Below are 13,157 nucleotides of genomic sequence, written 5' to 3' on the forward strand. Positions count from 1 at the left end.
CCTGCTTTGGGGACCTAAAGGCTAGGGAGAGAAGTTACACATAAATTGGTATAAGTGATTGGAAACCGGTTCAAATTTGTAACACAACAGAAGTTCAGTTCTGCTTTCAAAATGGCCAAAACTGGTTTAAGATAAACCTGGATGGTTATAGTATTAGACAAAACTAATTTAGGTTAAACCAGTTTATTAAACTTGGTTGAGATCCTCTCTAGGTTCACGTTAACTCACAGCCCTCCTGCATCCCAGTATGCTTTGCATCTCCCCTGCACATCCCTCCCATGCTGTCTGCTTCAGCTGAGCGGGGAGGTGTGCTTTAGCGTTCCTCAGCTTCTGGCCTGGGCCACTACAGGCATGTGGCTGCATTTCCAGAATAAAAAGTGACTGTCTGTCTTATTGGTTCAGTCTACACGAGTTTAGACTAACCTGCAGAGACTGAAACAATTCTGCTTTGGACTTTTAGACTGTCTGTACTTAGCCAAAAAGTCACTGGCTTCTGGTCTCTCAGTAAAGTCTTCCCACCCAGTTATTGTGGGGAGGTTGAACGAGAGCGTGCAGCCATCCTGCAAGGGCTGGTCACTGCTCCCACACTCTCCTTTTCAAATTCCTGTATCCAATCATGAATACAGTGTTTGTTGCTGTACAAGTGGTTTCAAATTCACCCTCTCAATCAAATGGTAAAATATAAGCCCATGTTGATTTTGTAAACTGACCACTTCTAGTTAACTATTCTGTCCCGATTGAACTGCTTGAAGTAGTGTTCTCTTTTATATGATGATGTTTAGATGTTTTATTAATGGTTTTTGTTTTACTACACTTGAGAAGCACAAGAATGTTATATAATTCAAGAAAAGTTGCATACATGCTCATTTTTTTTTTTTTGAGTATCTCAGCTATTACCCTTTTCAGTGAAAAAATGAGAAAACCATCCTTTTGATTTCAGGGGGGCTTCATGCTCAAAGGACATGTGAGATTACATGGCAGGCATCATGAAGCCTGCACTATACCAGAGACTTAAATATGGCAAAATTTAAATCTTCCTTTTATGTATTTTGACTCCTTACCATTCTTCTTCAGCTTGCACTACATGGTGTTTGCCAGTTTGTCATGTGACAGGAAAACACTGTTTTTCCCTTTTATTCTTTTCTTTTTTTATATATAAACAACATTTTATACCATGTCAATAAAGACAAAGGGTTATTTTAATCTATTTAGCTTTGTTCATACCAAAAACAAGATTTGAAAAAGGGAGGCCCCTACTTTTACTTCATCCTTCCATTCAGTGTTTTGATTTATGCTCCTTTCTGTCCAGTCCACTGCTTTCTGACTTCTCTTTTCCTTTCTGCCCTTAGCAAGTAATTGGTTGCCTGTTTTAGTAAGAGGAAACTAACAATGAACCATTACTGAGCCAAAAATCAGAACACAATTCTTGAAAATTTTTAATATTTCATTCTAGTGTTGTTAATCTCTTTTCAGCTGCTGTAAAATGAAATGTTTACATCTGCGTTTTAAATTACTACTTTGTACAGGTATTAGAGTTTGCCTTCAAGAGACTTACTTAAGCAGGCAAAATTCACTCTCTATATGTTGTTTATTAATTGACAAATCATAATTATAATCATAGATTCTGTCTGACTCAAAGTTTTAACTAGCTGAGTAGCTAGTTAATGCATTTTTTTTACCATAATCTACCTTTATTGGTCTACAATTTGACAGAGATTGTCATAGGGGCCCTTTCTCAGTTTTCCAGTTCTTTCCACAGTTGCACAGATAATCTCATGTTTAATTCATGATATCAATATCTCCATGTGAAAAATAATATTAAAAGTCATTTAGTTGTAATTTTTTTAAAGGAATTTGAGGGAAATACATTCCTAAATTTCACTGAAGATTGTGAGAGTTGATCAGCCTGCTCCATTTGCCCTGGTTGAAAACAGCAATTTTAGGTTTCCTTTTAATGTCATTCAGTTTAATTATAGAATCACAGAGAAGCAGAGCTGGAAGGGACCTGCATAGGTCATCTAGTCCACCCCCCTGCAGAGGCAGGACCATCCCTATCCAAACCACCCTATACAGGTTCATAATCTAACCTCTTAGTAAAATTGCCACCAGTACTGACACAACACAACACATAACTCCCTAACTGCCACAGATGAAACGGGGAGCATGGCAGCCAATGTCCTGCTTCTGTTAAAGTTAGTTAATATACACTCGAGAGCTTAAGCAGAGGCCCACACTCCCCACTACAGGAAGGCAGAAACCTCCACATTCCATTCCAGTCTGACCATGGGGTAAAAATCCTTCTTGACCCCAAATCTGGCAATCTGTCAGACCCTGAACAGAGAGGGGCAAGACCCTCTACCCAGGAACCTCTGGTTTTAAGTCCTAGAAGGAACCACTGGCACACCCCAGTCATAATCCCTAGCCTTGGCTGCAGCCTGCATCTAATGTAGAAGGTAGGAAAAAGGAGAAACCTCACCACATCATCAGTCAGCTTTCTGTTGTTTTGCAGTAGTATGGAAGCCTCCATGAGGTAGTCTGTACATTGGTATAAATCCCAATATTCTTAAATTTGTGCGAAGCAACATGGGACTGGCCATTTTTGAAAGTAAAGCATCTGATCTGATGGAGAGAAATGGAAATGGGTTAAAACTACTCTAAAATTCCCTTTATTTTCAGACATACTCATAATTAATAGCCTATCCGATTTAAAAATAAATATTTTCCTGGTTTAACAAAATTATACAGAATTATTATCCAAGGATAGAGATAGACTTTTCTCTTTGGCTGTGAGGACAGATTAGGAATAATGGCCTCAAACTGCAGCAGAGGAAATTCAGTTTGGAGACAAGGAAGAACTTTCTGACTATGAGATTGGTCAAGCATTGGAATAAGCTACATAGAGAGGCTGTAGAATCTTCATCCCTGGTAATTTAAAAAAGCTGGTTAACCAAACACTTAGCTAGGATGGTTTAGTTAGGGGTGGCTGGACTACATGACTTTAAGAGGTCCCTTCCAGCCTTACTTTCCTATAATCTGAATGTACCCTAAACACTCCATAACCAAAAGGCAAATAATTATAGTTTAACATATTTTAAACGATCTCATGACATTTGGGTATTTGAAACTTTTTGAACATTTTAGTTTAGTATTTTATTGTACATGTTCTGCACTACTACGGGCTTGCCTTGAGGAAGCACAGTCATAGAGGAAGACAGTCTACATTTATGAAATAAGTAGCTACTGACAATGAGCTTGTTTTTCACCATCCACTCAGTACCTGTGAAGATGTATGCCTTCTCTGACCTTTGCAGGCTCAGAGCCCCCAGCTACTTCCATGGGAGCAGTATATCTCCCCTCACCATCCCTTACCTTTTCCAAACTGCTTGCCTAACACTGCCTCGTAGGGTAGGTACAAACATTCAAAAAGCCTGAGGAGGAATTGATCTGAGTTGCATAGTTTTCTGTAAGCAACGTAGTTTAGTTTGGTAGCAAACAGAACACACATTTTCCATTTGGTGGGGTGGGGAGGAGCAAATCAGAGACTCGGTTCCACCATTTTTAAACCAATCTGTGTGCTGGACTTCAGTTATGGCTATAAACCAATTTTGTGTGCCAGACTTCTGTTCTGTTACAGGTATAGACCAGTTTCTGATCCCTTACACTGGTAAAAGTACAACGTCTGTACCTGGCCTTAAATCCCATATATGAATGATGATATGGTGGTATCAAAGACAGTTGCTGGTGCAAAGGAAGTTTTAAACAGAGCTGAGAGCAGAAGATAAGATGTATTTTATGTGTGTTTTTTCTCATAAAGGGGAAACAGGGTCATTAGTAACATGTTTGTATTGGATTTACTGTTTTGCCATTTTAGATGCCTTATGCCATTCTGGGTTTTACTAGACACACAACAGCTGGATGAATTAAGTGGTTATGATACTGAAACAAATCTTAGTAGAGGCTACACATTTTCAAAAGCGATTTGCCTGGAGTTTAATATCAGGGCCTGTCTAGTAGTCTTATACAGCTTTTTGCAGCTTCTTGCCCAGGTTGCATACAGGAGCTGCTCAACAATTCAAGCAGCTTATTTACAGACCTGATTAGCTTAAAACGGCTCAGCCTGCAGGCCTGATGTGGCCCATGGAGACAGAACTTGGCTCATAGGGCTCCCCCTGAATTGGGAAATTTGGCAGTGGAGGACCAGTGGCTGTTAATATTGCCTTTGTTTCCTGCTGCCAAATTCCCATGCCCCTCCCCCCCGCAAAGCCAAATCAGAGCCAGGCAGTACTCCCCAGTCCTCACATGGCTGAATTGGGTCCAGCCCATTCCCTCCGCCTGTGCATGGCTGAGCTGCTGCCCCCCCCCCCCCCCCCTTTGCAGCTGAATTGGGGCTAGGGTGCCCCCGCCCCTCCTCTCCTGCAGTCACATGGGTCTCTGCTGTGCCTGCCTCAGGCACCACATCAGGATCCCTGGCTGGATCTGGCCCATAGACAGACAACAATGGGTAAAAAGGCAGAGCAGCACTGGCTTAAAATGTGTATGGCAAGGGAAGTAAATAAAAATCATTGGCTTGATTTGTAAGGGTTAAAAGGATGAGGAGTTAATGTGTTGGAGCTCCCTGCTTCTCAGTACCTTTATTTCCTATTCTCAGTTGGTCCCTCCTTTGTTAGATAAGGGGTTCCCTCATTAGCTGCCTCGCTGATTTAGTTGAATAGTTATCAAAGGTATACAGATGGGTTAATTTATATAGTACAGGCTCTTCATTTTGGATGGAATGAGCTTCATTGCAGTAGATGGTACTTTGAAGGCATGTTCTCGTCACTGTAGTAGTGTGTGATAATATCCAGTTTTCTTCTGATTGTATGTTCTTTAAGAAAACATCTTTTACTGATTTTGTTTGTTTGTTTGTTGGGTCTTTTGTTTAAACAGAAAAAAACCTCACCAGTTCAGTCTCCTCCTGCACCTTCATCTCCACTTACTTCTCCTGATGGGGACAGTGGCAGTACACAGGTACTTAAAGATGGCATTGGCATTGCTGGTACAACAGCAGCTGTTATATCCACAGGTAAAATGGAAATGCTGAATATGAAATCACCTCGCCCTTTAAAGAGAAATAATCACATCATTTTATGCCACCATTATTCATAATTGTAAACATTACTGTAAACCACTATCCTGCTAACATATATTTAAATTGCAGGTCTCCAGATGTACTTAGGTAAGATTGGTATTTAATGCATGCATTGTAAGAAGACAGCACCAAGACATCAGCAATTTGATGCCTAAATAGCATAACGCTTGGTGTGTGAATCAGAAAGTCCATTGCTTTCAGTTTTCTGCAATAGCCTAGCATCTGCTGGTGATGAGAAGAAAAAAGGCATAATAAAAGTGTGTCCTTATTTCCATCTCAGTCATGAGCAAACTTTACTGGAAATAGCTGTCCTCAAAAGACTACCTAATACCCCATTACACTCCAGAGAACATAGAACTAGGTCTTAAAGGTGTGGTTTTCTGCATACATTTTTATTGAAAGAAGCCATCTAGGAGAAGTGGGCTAAGTTAAGGTAAGCAGGAGAAGTAGACCTCATTAAAAAAAAAAAAAAGACTTTGAACCATATTATCAAATGGGTGATAGAAAAGAAAAAAACTTGTTAGCTAAATAGGCCTCAAATGTGTATATTGTTGGTCAAATTCTGAACATCTGCTGAGTATCCAAAATAGGAGTAGGTAAAGTACTACCATTTTAAGTTGCATTTACAAAAGAAACTGTTTCCTTTTTTGCCTTTCCCTTTCCTTAACTCCTGCTTCACAGTGGCCACATCTACACGTGCATTAATGTGCAGTGGTTACTGCACATTTAGTTAGTACCTGTTATTGCCAGGTAATAACAGGTACTACTAACTAAATGTGCAGTAACTGGTGCTACTGTGCAGTAGTGCCGGCGCACACATTTTAGGTGATGCTATTGCGTAGTAGACTAATTCTGTGCATTAGCACATTAGCATGGGTTTTGCCTGTCACACTAATGCACAGTAGAATTAGTCTCCCCTTGAAACGTCTTTTGCAGACATTCCCAGTTAGCATCAAGGCAGAGGTAAGCATGTAACAGTCAAATGATCTGTCATATTTACAAACATTCTTCAGCCCGAGTGAGAGGATTTTTTTTTTAAAAACGAAATATTTTATAGATTGCTATATTTCTCTGCACCACCATGGCTGTGCTTCCTGCAACTTCTGATGTCAAAAAGCGAATAGATAGGAATGTAGAATTTGGGATCATTAAAATTGTTTTTACATATTTCAATCACTTTAAAAATCCAAATTTCATTTAAACCCCCCAAAAATGCCATAGTTCAACAAGGCAGATTTCTTTCATATTAACTCTTATGCCTGCTCTGAACAATAGAACAGTGTGTTATTAAGTCATGATAAATACAAAAAGAAAAATCCTGGTCTCCTTGTAGTCAGTGGCAAAACTCCTATTGACTTCAGCATCATCAGCATTCCACCACTTTTTTTGTCTTGTTGGTTAACCTACGTATCCTAATGGCTGTGATAGCTCTATCTCCCTTGAGTGAACAGTTGCTTTTTGTTGTGGCTTCTGTTGTGCTTGTTCATTTTGCAGAATATGTCTTCATAAAAATGTATTTGACTGCTGTTTTGGTAGATTTTAACTCTAAAGTTCCATATGTTATTTACAGAGTAATGCGGTTTAGTTTAGGTCTTCCTTTTCTACTGTGTGCTTCTATAGTTCAGAGCATCTATCAGTTGACTTTAGTGTTATGAAGTCTTCCTCTGGGCAAGGTTCAGTGGCAAATACAAATACAGGCTGGGAATATTTTGTGGTGGTGAGGTAGGAGGGTTTTAAACACAGGGCAGGTTGAAAAAGAAAGGAATTTGGACTTACGTGGCTGGCAGCTAGGTTGGGTGGTGATTGTCTTGGGGTTTGGCACCACCATTCACTTAGTCTTATAGGAAGCTATATTTGCTATTTTAAATGTAAAAGCATTAAAGGGACAAGCTGCATGGTGCTTCCTGTGGAAGTGAATACTTTATGTACAACACACACTGGGGGTATTTTTCACACTGTGGAGCACTGCACTGATGCTTTGTCAGGCATCACTGTGCACACAGTTCAACAAATTCTAGGGGTTGGCAAAGAACATTGACCATAGAGTTAAACTAAGTTATGCAGAAGAGGATCAAAAGGGGTACTTGGTGATAACTGCAGAAGAAAGCATATTAATTGAATGCAAATGTTCAAGTGTGGGGCAAGGAAGGCTTGCGCAGTTGACAGTTTTGATAGCTGGTCAAAATTCTGGTCTCCTTGCAATGTCAGGCTTGGCTGATCTATTACTGCATTACAACTTCCATTTTTAACTATTGGCAAATCCTGATGTTAGGGAAAGGTTAGGTATTTATTGTATCAGTTAAACTGAACAATATGCTTTTCAGTAAAAGCCAAACTTGTGAAAATATTTAGTTCTTGAGTATATTGACTGTGCCTGAAGCAGGCAGATTCCATGGTAAAATATGGCTTGTAATTTTTCAGTTTGCGTGTATGTTAACAAGCATGGAAACGCTGGACCTCACCTGGATAAGAAGAAAGTTCAGCAACTTCCAGATCACTTTGGACCAGGTCCTGTAAATGTGGTACTTCAGCAGGCTGTGCAGGCCTGTGTAGACTGTGCCTGTCAATCCAAAACAGTCTTTGGATTCCTGAAGTCAGGGCATCATGGAGGGGAGATGATAAACGGTATGCAGCTAACATTTTTATATTGTTTTTGTAAATCTTTAAGCACAGCTAAGACTACTCAATTGTGGCTGCCTTTAATGCCCGAGAATCTAAAGTCAGCACTTAATTTGCATCTTAATGCAGGGTTCAAAATGATTCAACTAGTTTTCTTAATTTGAATTTAGCAATAAGAATGTTAAATTACATATACCATACAGCACAGTTAAATTCTTATTACAAAGTAGAACTTGTTTGCACCTCATTAAACAGCCATAGCCAAACATTTGTCAAGGAAGTTCAGTGCAAGTTAAATTTCAGCATTATTAATTCAAGTGATTCACATAATCTTATCCATACGCACTGTTTGTGTTCTTGATGCTTTAACCAAGTGGGTGAAAAGTTTCAAACTAATCTGTTTAGGTTCCAGATAACTGGTTCCATATGTGTTAAGCAAAGCTACCAGTGCCACTTTTATTTTCCATACATATATTCTAGCAATGTCTTATGGTCAGTATTCAAACACCTATGTCCTGTTTTAAGGAATAGGTTTATTTCCGCTACACACTGATGGCAGCTCTGCAGATAAATTATTCCTATAGCTTAAGCTCCATAGCTGCTGCTTGACAGAGTTTTTCTTATGGGTTAGGCAATTTTCTGTACAGTAGTTAACATATCAATTCATAATTCCATCACAGGCAGTAAAAACGGTTTGCCTTACTTTAATTTTTCTACATTAACACCAGATGTGAAAGATGATTAGTGGGATACCAGTTTAATTAAACCCTCATAAAAGATTGTTCTGCCCTACCGTATTAAAATATCCTTACCCACATGTAGCAGAACTTTGCTAATTTTTGTGCTCAGCTTGAACACAAGTATGCGCACGAAAATGGAGGCTCTTGTTACTTCTCAGTAAAAATATGAATAGCTGTCTGCAAGTGAGGTTCTGAAACTATGACGTCTTTATTTGTACAAATTATAAGCAGAAATTACTAGCATAGTGTCATAAATAAAGCAAGCAACTGTCAGATTACATGAACAAAGTATATTTTGCAATGTGCATTATTTTATATTTTTATTATTATTATAAGGGCTAAATCATGTCCCAATTGGTATGTAGGATTAATGGGTATGAATAATGCTGGGCGGAGAACAGTAATTTTGTTTCACAGAGGATTAAAAGATTTTCAGTTTGGTTTTATTCAGACTTGGAACAAAACTCAAAAACACAGATGTGTGGTTTGAAAGCGTATCTATCATTAGTTTCCATCCAGCTCTACTGGATAGAATCATTAGTGTTTCCATCCGGCTCTCCCTAGTGTTGTGGCAGTATTTTAGATTGGATAGGCTTGAATCTGCAAACCTGTACTGCTGGTGATCTGGGGTTCCTGAAAGTCCTGGCTAATCAGGAGCCCGCAAGTCTGAAAGTTTGGGAAGTTGGGTTCCAGCTAACTATGTGGGATACTGAGGGGTCAGGTGAGTAAGATGTCATATTTTAAACCCTACCTAATTTCCAGGGGCTTTTCTACAACATTGTTGTTTGTGAAGCATAGACACTTTCTTCTTTATGCAGAATTTGCCTATCAAAGTTGCGCTAAAATGCTTATGACCATCTCCAAATGGAAACACTAAAAAGCAGAACTTGTGTAGTAAAATGAAATCTCGAAAGGGGCACGTGTAGTCTGAATATTAAGAGAAACTTCTTGGTAAAGGAAAGTTCTCCCAAGGGAAATGAGGCAAGCTCCAGTATTTTGGTACTGGTTTGGTTAACTAGAATGAACAAAATACTGGTCAATATAAAAACAGGTTGGACAGCTTTGCAAAATTTGGGCTGAGCAGAGTGAGATATCAGTCCAAAAAAATGAGTAAAAATAATGTGTTTCATTAACTTTATCATAGTACAGATAAAAAAAACTATTCAGACTTATGAATTTTTGAGACACAAAACTACATCTCCGGTAGAAAACAGTTTTGTGCTAGCAGGGAGATGGGCAATATCCTTGTTAGAAATGTGCAAATAATGGATTTTTTTGGTTCTTCTGCCAAACCACAAAGACAAAGGGGGGAAAAATCACTCAGATTAAACTAAATTTAAACAAAACAAAACACAAAACCCTTTGTTTTTCTTGCCAGAAAAAAGAAACACCATAGAAAATTGTGTTTGCTCATTGCTAAATGTTCCAGTCATCCTGAAAAGAAATGTTTAATTTTAGGCATGTGTAAGAAAGAAAAGGAAATGAAGGTTTAGATTAAAAAAGCTGTTAATGGTGAAAGGTTTCTGTTACCCCTCTTTTACCCAATAACTCAGGTTAAAACACTCAACCAGAATAAGGGCTATCACAGCTCTCAGTAGGAGATGTTGCTTCAGGTCCCTCAGACAGAGGAGGGAATTGAACCTGAGTCTCCTACCTTCTAGGTAAGTGCTTTAACCCATGAAGTAATGGCTCAGTGCAGACATTCAAAAACCCCGAGGCAAAATCGATCTTAGGCAGTTTTCTGTAAGCGGTGTAGTTTAGATTGGTAGCAAACAGAACACACATTTGCCCTTTGATTAGGGGTGCAAATCTTAGACCGAGTTCTGCCATTCTTAAACCAGTTTGTGTGCCCCAACCTTTTGTTCTGATATGGACACAGACCAGGTTTGTGTGCTGAACATCTGTTTTGTTATGAGTATAGACTGGTTTCTGATCACTTATACCAGTAAAAGTATGTCTGTACCTGGCCCATGGGTTAAAAGGGCACAGTTCTGATGCCACTGACATAGTTTTGTAACTCTAGCCTGTTTTTTTATTTTTTTCATCTGAAACTATTTGGCAAATACAACCTATATTTGCAGATAGTTTGGGTATGACTAAAACCATGTTTTTCAATTAATTTCTTGTTCATTGATAAAACTTCATCCAAAGTTTTGACAAGTTTCTCCAATATCCAGATTCTATGACAATAGCCAGGGATTTATGGAAACCACCAGAAAACTGTCACAATAAGAACAGGAAAGTTATTGAATATTTTTAAATAATAGTATTTTATGAGAGGCACAATGGCTGCCACTGATTCCACAGTCCTCTCATCCCATGATTGCTGTGACACATTGCAGGGTATAGGGAAGGTTTCTTTTGCCCAGATTATTTATAGATTCCTTAATTGTGGGATTTTACATAGTATCTGTGTTTCTCACACGTTTTCTAGATTTATCTTCAGAAAATGTTGAGAGGTAAAAAAGTATTATTTGTATTTAAAGTGGGAAGCTGGGGCAAGAAAAGTAGTGAATTCATTCAAAAAGAGAGCATATGAATAGACCACAAGACTATCCTGAGAGGCTTTTAATTTTTGTTGGGGTGACTGTGATTTTTGTAGTATGTCTGTCAGTAGATCTCTGTAACTGATGGAGTGCCCAGTAGAAGCCAACTCCTTGGGATATCCCAAAACAGGAACTAGAGGACTTCATGGGCACGTCCACACATGCAAGCATGTGTGCTTGCAGCAGCTCAAATAGAAGCGGTGCAAATTTGAGCTGGGGATTTTTGCTTCAGCGCACATGCCCAGACATGCACTTTGACTTGGGGCAAGTTGTGCCACTTGGGGCAAAATAACCCTGCCTGGCTCCTCCTGGTTCTGCAGCCAGGGGGAGCTAGAGCCCAGGGCCAGCACCTGTGCTGGCCCCAGCAGTATAAAAAGCTGCCCTGGCAAGTCACTTAAGGCTGCTTGCTCTCAGGAACTTCTGGGGCCCAGCAAATGGGTACCTGGGGACACTACCCCTTGTGCTGTAGCAGCCCTGAGAGTTCCCTGCCCTTTGCCCACTGCAGCAGTTTGGCAGTGGGGGCTGCTGCCTGGCTGTGACCTGCTGCCACCTGTGACAGCATATGGCCCCAAGGCTGTGTACCTGCCAGACCCGGATGGGGACTACACTGCCAGTAGAGGCATCTTCCTCTTTGGGTCAGCTACCAGTGGGCTGTGGCTGCAGAGTTGGCCTTTGTGCATTACTGCTGCCATGTGTGCATCTGTCTGGCCATCGGGGCAGCTATCACCAGGAAGATGTTCCCAGTGTGATGGCCTGCTTTGAACTGTCAGAAAACTGTCAGGGGAAAAAAAAGGCCCCGCATTCACCAACTGTAGCAATGGTCATCAGGGCCTTTGGGGCCTTATGGCAGAGCCTGCCCCACCCCCAAGCTGTCAGACAGCATGGGGCACCACGTGGCACCCTGCCTACACATGCAGCGGCGTGGGTGCCAGGTGGATGGGGCAATCCCTGCTGCCCCCTGTGCAGCGCAGTGGGGCTCTACCACGAGGCCCTGATGGCCACTGCTACAGCTGGTGAGTATGGGGCTGCTTCTTTTTTTTTTTTTTTTTTTTTAAGTGCTGGAAGGCTGGGGGGCCAGGTGGGGCAGCCATCAGGGGGCCTGGGGGAGCGGGCTGGGGCTGGGTAGGGCAGCAATTCGGAGGGGCTGGGGGGAATGGACAGGGGATGGGACCAGGTGGGGCAGTGATTTGGGGGGCTGGGAGAGTGGCCAGGGGATGGTACTGGGTGGGCAGTGATCTGGGGGGCTCTCTGCCAGAGGGGCTCTGTGGAGGACCCGAGCCTCCATTTCCTCAGGTCATGGCCAGGGACCATGCCCTACCCCGCTTTCTTCTACCGGGGTATTTTTTGACCCGTGGATATCCAGGGGTCTAATTTTTTCCTTGCACTGAAAATTTGCAGTGCGAGGAACCTTTTTTTGTTCCTGCATGTGCCTCTTGTAGCATCTCAAATGGCTTTGAGGCACTGCAAGGGGCACATGTGCCCTTGTCTGTACATGCCCTTTGTAGCTAACCCTAAGGTGTTACAGTGAATCCTTATGATTTTGTTGGGATTTCAAAGTCTAATTAACTCAAGTATGCCTAGTGATTCCTTTGCCATAGAAAACTAGAGCCAGAGTTTCTCTTTAATATAATTATTCTCAAAACTCATAATTTCCCATCATTAAAGCAAATTAGCAAGTTTCTATTTCATTATTTATATTTAACTATACTGATTTCAGTTACACAATACCTTTACAAACTTGCTTCAGATTAGAAATATTAGCTGTGTTTTAAAGTTGACTGTTGTCCCTTTTTGGTAATCTAGTGCTTTAGATTAGCTCATTCACATTCAGATTTTTGTGAATAATGGCTTATTTAGTGTTTTTTTTCCTTTGAAAGTACCTCTGTTCTTCAGGCAGGGGAAGTAATCTCCTGCAGTTCTCCTTAATTTTTGTAGGGACTTTTAAAAAGTAAATTTTTGATCTCACCTAAAAATAGCTGGTTAACTGGAAAAGCAAGAAAGCATGTAGAGTTCAAGACCATATTTTTAGTCATAAGTTTAACTTTAATTTTGTTACCTCTTAGATTTGTGATCTTTGACATTAAACATATTTCTGGATCTAGAGTGCATAGGTAATCTCATATA

At 40.4% G+C, this 13,157-nt stretch overlaps 1 protein-coding gene across 8 annotated transcripts in view; it reads left to right on the forward strand.

Moving 5' to 3' along the window:
• Positions 1–13,157, forward strand: part of SCML2 (Scm polycomb group protein like 2) — a 112,318-nt gene that overhangs the window by 84,744 nt on the left and 14,417 nt on the right. For 7 of the 8 annotated variants that reach the window (XM_059720887.1, XM_059720890.1, XM_059720891.1 and 4 more), the window contains 2 exons: positions 4,927–5,062; positions 7,550–7,753. In XM_059720887.1, coding sequence (XP_059576870.1) covers positions 4,927–5,062; positions 7,550–7,753 — 340 coding nt within the window. The remainder of the gene's footprint in view (positions 1–4,926; positions 5,063–7,549; positions 7,754–13,157) is intronic. The other variant, XM_059720893.1, reaches the window with a different exon arrangement.

The sequence above is a fragment of the Alligator mississippiensis genome, chromosome 1, assembly GCF_030867095.1.
Source record: "Alligator mississippiensis isolate rAllMis1 chromosome 1, rAllMis1, whole genome shotgun sequence".
In the NCBI taxonomy this organism is placed as follows: Eukaryota; Metazoa; Chordata; order Crocodylia; family Alligatoridae; genus Alligator; species Alligator mississippiensis.